Source organism: Miscanthus floridulus, chromosome 14 (genome assembly GCF_019320115.1).
Source record: "Miscanthus floridulus cultivar M001 chromosome 14, ASM1932011v1, whole genome shotgun sequence".
Classification (NCBI taxonomy): Eukaryota; Viridiplantae; Streptophyta; class Magnoliopsida; order Poales; family Poaceae; genus Miscanthus; species Miscanthus floridulus.
Genome location: NC_089593.1, coordinates 96,751,969 through 96,755,880, shown reverse-complemented (window position 1 = coordinate 96,755,880; position 3,912 = coordinate 96,751,969). Strand labels below are relative to the sequence as shown.

Genomic DNA, 3,912 nt, shown 5'->3' with positions numbered 1-3,912 from the left:
TTCATTAGCAATAACTAGAGGAGGGACTAATTGCAATTCTTGTTCTCCGAGTTGTGCAACAGTTTTCCCTGCTTTAGCAGCTTTCTTGATTATCTTGGTAAGAGTGCGGTCAAAGTCTGATGGTGGTGAGGGCTTACGAGCTTGCCGCCTCTTTTTCTGCTCAGCTTCCACCATCCGCCTTAGTTTAGCTGGAGGTAGGTGGAAGTGCTTCTGCTCCTGCTGCTTCCTCTTCCCTATGCCTGAGAAGAATGCTTCGACGGTTTTTTTAACCGCATCATGTAACTCCTCTTTACTCATTTCACTAGGCAATTTCTATGGAATTGGCCTTGGTTTAACGGGGGCCTTCTTGGTCGTCTTTATCGGCGGGGCAGATGGCTTATTTGTTTGTAGCCGTCTTCCCTAGTTCATGGGAGGAGGTGGGGGAACAGGCGTTGGAGACCTTTGAGGCGGCGTTGGGGAACGCCTTGGAGGCGGTGGCGGCGGCGGTGGAGACCGTCTTGGAGATGGTAGGGGAACAGGCATTGGAGACCTTCGAGGCGGCGTTGGGGAACGCCTTGGAGGCGGTGGCGGCGGCGGTGGAGACCGTCTTGGAGATGGTGGGGATGCAGCCGTGTCTTCTACCCCATCGTAACCGCCGCCCGGAGCACTATGCTGGTCCGGTGATTATACTATTGGACTTAGGTTGGGGGAGGCCCTGCTGTGTGTGTACAGAAGACAATGAGTCAATTGTTATTTAAGAGGCAATATAAAATTAATAAAAAAATTGTTTTGTTCACTTTCATCCGTACCTATTGTGCAGCAACGGCTTCCTGGGAATATTGATGTAGCGCTTGCGCCATGCAATGACTGACTTCTCTGCTTCTCCCACGGTCTTCTCCCCATCACCTCCATGAACGTCAAGAGGCACATCGCTAAAACCTTCAATAGCTTTATCCACTGAGACGGTAGCATATCCAGCTGGTACTACTGCCCCATGGATTCTTAGTGTCTTGGTACGGTCAATAGGGTTTACAACACTAATAGCCACCTTCACTGAGCCATTATCTTTTGGAATGTGCAGCTCACATGATGTAAAAGGTTTAGTGACATCATCCACGGGAAAGCGTAGCTCTGCATCTTTTATGGCATCAGGCAGCTCTATAGAAGCACAACTGCTTCTCAACTGATCGGAGCTAATGTTGATTCCTGGAGCTATTGTAATCCCGTGGGCACTCAATTGTATTTGCACTTGCCTTGCGACTTCCTCTTGCACTTTCGCTTGCATTTCTTTTTCTCGTCTTTGTGATTCAAGCACCGCTTCCCGTGACTCAATAACATATTGCTGCAAGATGCGGATCCTCTCTGCCTCCTCATCCTTCCGTCTCTGACGACTTCTGTACGAATCGATCCATTCAGGGAAACCTTGCACCCACGGAATGGCCCCTTTGCCTCTAGTTCGTCCACAATGCTCAGCAGTCCCGATGGAATATGTCAGTTCATCTTTCTCTCTGTTGGGCCAGAATAGTCCACTATCTCTAGCTTTTAGAATTTGAATCAACCTTTCTGTTGCTCTTTCGAGTTTTGTGCCATGGACGAGCTTCCCGGTGACTGGGTCCAATCCTCCCCCATGACCTAAAAACCAACGCTTTATGCGTTTAGGCCACGGTACTGATTCAGGTACGACCCCCTTGGCAATAAGGTCTGCTTTCATTTTTTGCCACTTGGGAATGGAAGTCGCGTAGCCACCTGATCCCATGTTATGGTGGTATTGCTTTTGTCTGGAATTCTCATGGTTCCTTCTCGTCCGTTCCGCACCCTCTTCTGATGTCTTGTACTGTATAAATTCCTCCCAGTAGGGCCTTGCCTTCGTGATTGGGCCCTTATCGTTCCAATTTAGAGTCTTGTTCTTCTTGACGTATGATTTGTACAGCTGCTTCTTCTAAGATTGGAATTGGGTGGCCATCTTCTTCATTGTCCAGTGCCTAACTCGCTCCGTCAACCTTTCGTGGGTGATGTCTTCATGATAATCATCTATTTGGAGCGTGAAATGTGCAAGAACATCTTGCCAAATCAGCTCCTTGTCCTTATCAGAGACATAACTAATATGAGGAGCATTGTTATTTTTTCCATTCACAGGCATTGATCGGGAGCTTGTCCCATACAAGATAGCCACAGTGGTACACGAATTTCTGTGCATATTGTCCTAGTGGTTTGCCTGTAGCCACGTTGAATTCTGAGATGATGTAGCGGCCTTCCAACGGTTTTTTGGCCCCTCGAACATTCTTTGTGTTCCCCGTTGTCGTCGTCGATCTAGACGGCTATGTACGCATAGAAACACAAAAAGTATTATAAAACGAAGGTCGATCCAGTGGGCTACATGTATGCATAATAAATAAATGAGAGCTAGATATTGAGAAATATATACCTCGCCGGAATTATCTTCATGAACAACTTCCTCAACAATATGATCGAGATTCAAGTATTGACTCCCGTCGTCTTCCTGCTGGTCATTATCAACATTGGCACAATGTTCAGTGCCGGCGTTGATAATATCCATCATTTCCGCCTCCAGGTCATCGTCTCTCGGGTCGGCCATAGAGAGCCTAAACAATTATAAAACAATAATTATGCAATTAGGGTTTCATAGACATTTCATAGATATATAATTTTTTTCATACTCCACAATAGAGTTTTTCCTAAGTAAAAATTATACATGTCATATATATAATTTTAATGGATTACATATATATAGGGTGGTTTAGGGTTTAGCCATATAATTTCATACACATTTCATAGATATAAATATAAATTTATACATTTCATATATATATATAACCCATTATTATAATTTCATACATATAAAATGAAATTTAATTAGTATTATACTTGTAAATTTATACATTTCATACATATAATTTCATACATATAAAATGAAATTTAGTATTATATATAACATTATATATAACATAAATTTATACATTTCATACATATAATTTCATATACTTCCATATACATTTCATATATATAAAAAATAAAATTTATAAATAATTATATATACTTATATGCCGGGGGCGGTGGTGCCTGCGCGGGGCGGCCGGCCAGCGTCGGTGGCCGGGGAGGCGAGCGCGGGCGTCGCGTGGAGTGTGCCCGCGGGGGGCCACCGTCGGTGGGGAGGCCGGTGGCGCGTGGAGGCCGGCGTGGGCCGCGGCGAGAGGCGGCGCGCACGGGCATCGTGCAGATGCTGGCGAGAGGCGGCGCGCGAGCGTCGTGGAGTGCCCGTGGGGGGCATCGTCGGTGGGGAGGCGCGCGCCGGCGTCGTGGAGTGCCTGCGGGGGAGCGCCATCGGTGGGGAGGCTGGTGGCGCATGCAGGCCGGCGTGGGGGCCACGACGAGAGGCGGTGCGCGTGGGGCGTCGTCTCGGGGGCTCCTTTGGTGATGGGCACGGTGTCGGGGGCTCCTCCGGTGATGGGTGCGGTGTCGGGGGCTCCTCCGACGAGGAGGGCGGCGTCGGGGTGGCCGGGATCCACGATTTGGTGACGGGGAGCCGAATCGGCGGTGGTTGGCGACGGCGCGGCTCGCTCATGACGATGAAGTCGAAGACGAGAAGTGAGAGGAGGAAGAGAAGGGAGCTGGCGTATATAGGAGAGGGACCTTTAGTCCTAGCTCCAACCACTGGCCGGGACTAAAGGTCACCTTTAGTCCCGGCTCCAACCACCAGCCGGGACTAAAGGTTCACCTTTAGTCCCGGCTCCAATAACCAGCCGGGACTAAAGGTAATTTTTGGCGGGCCACCAAATGCAGCCCACCTTTCGTCCCGGGCCGTGATCGAAGTCGGGACTAAAGGGGGCTAGAAAATTCACTTCGCGCCCGTTTTTTGATTGGTTAGTGTATTATATATATTTCTTTTTATTTAAATGTTAAATTCTTATTATT

The 3,912-nt window shown here is 48.0% G+C and overlaps 1 protein-coding gene across 1 annotated transcript; it reads left to right on the top strand.

The window, feature by feature from the left end:
• The first annotated feature begins 3,041 nt into the window (after positions 1–3,041).
• Positions 3,042–3,665, top strand: LOC136504067 (uncharacterized). Its single transcript, XM_066498946.1, has one exon. The coding sequence runs from the start codon at positions 3,042–3,044 to the stop codon at positions 3,663–3,665; it is 624 nt and encodes a 207-aa protein (XP_066355043.1).
• Positions 3,666–3,912: the final 247 nt, after the last annotated feature.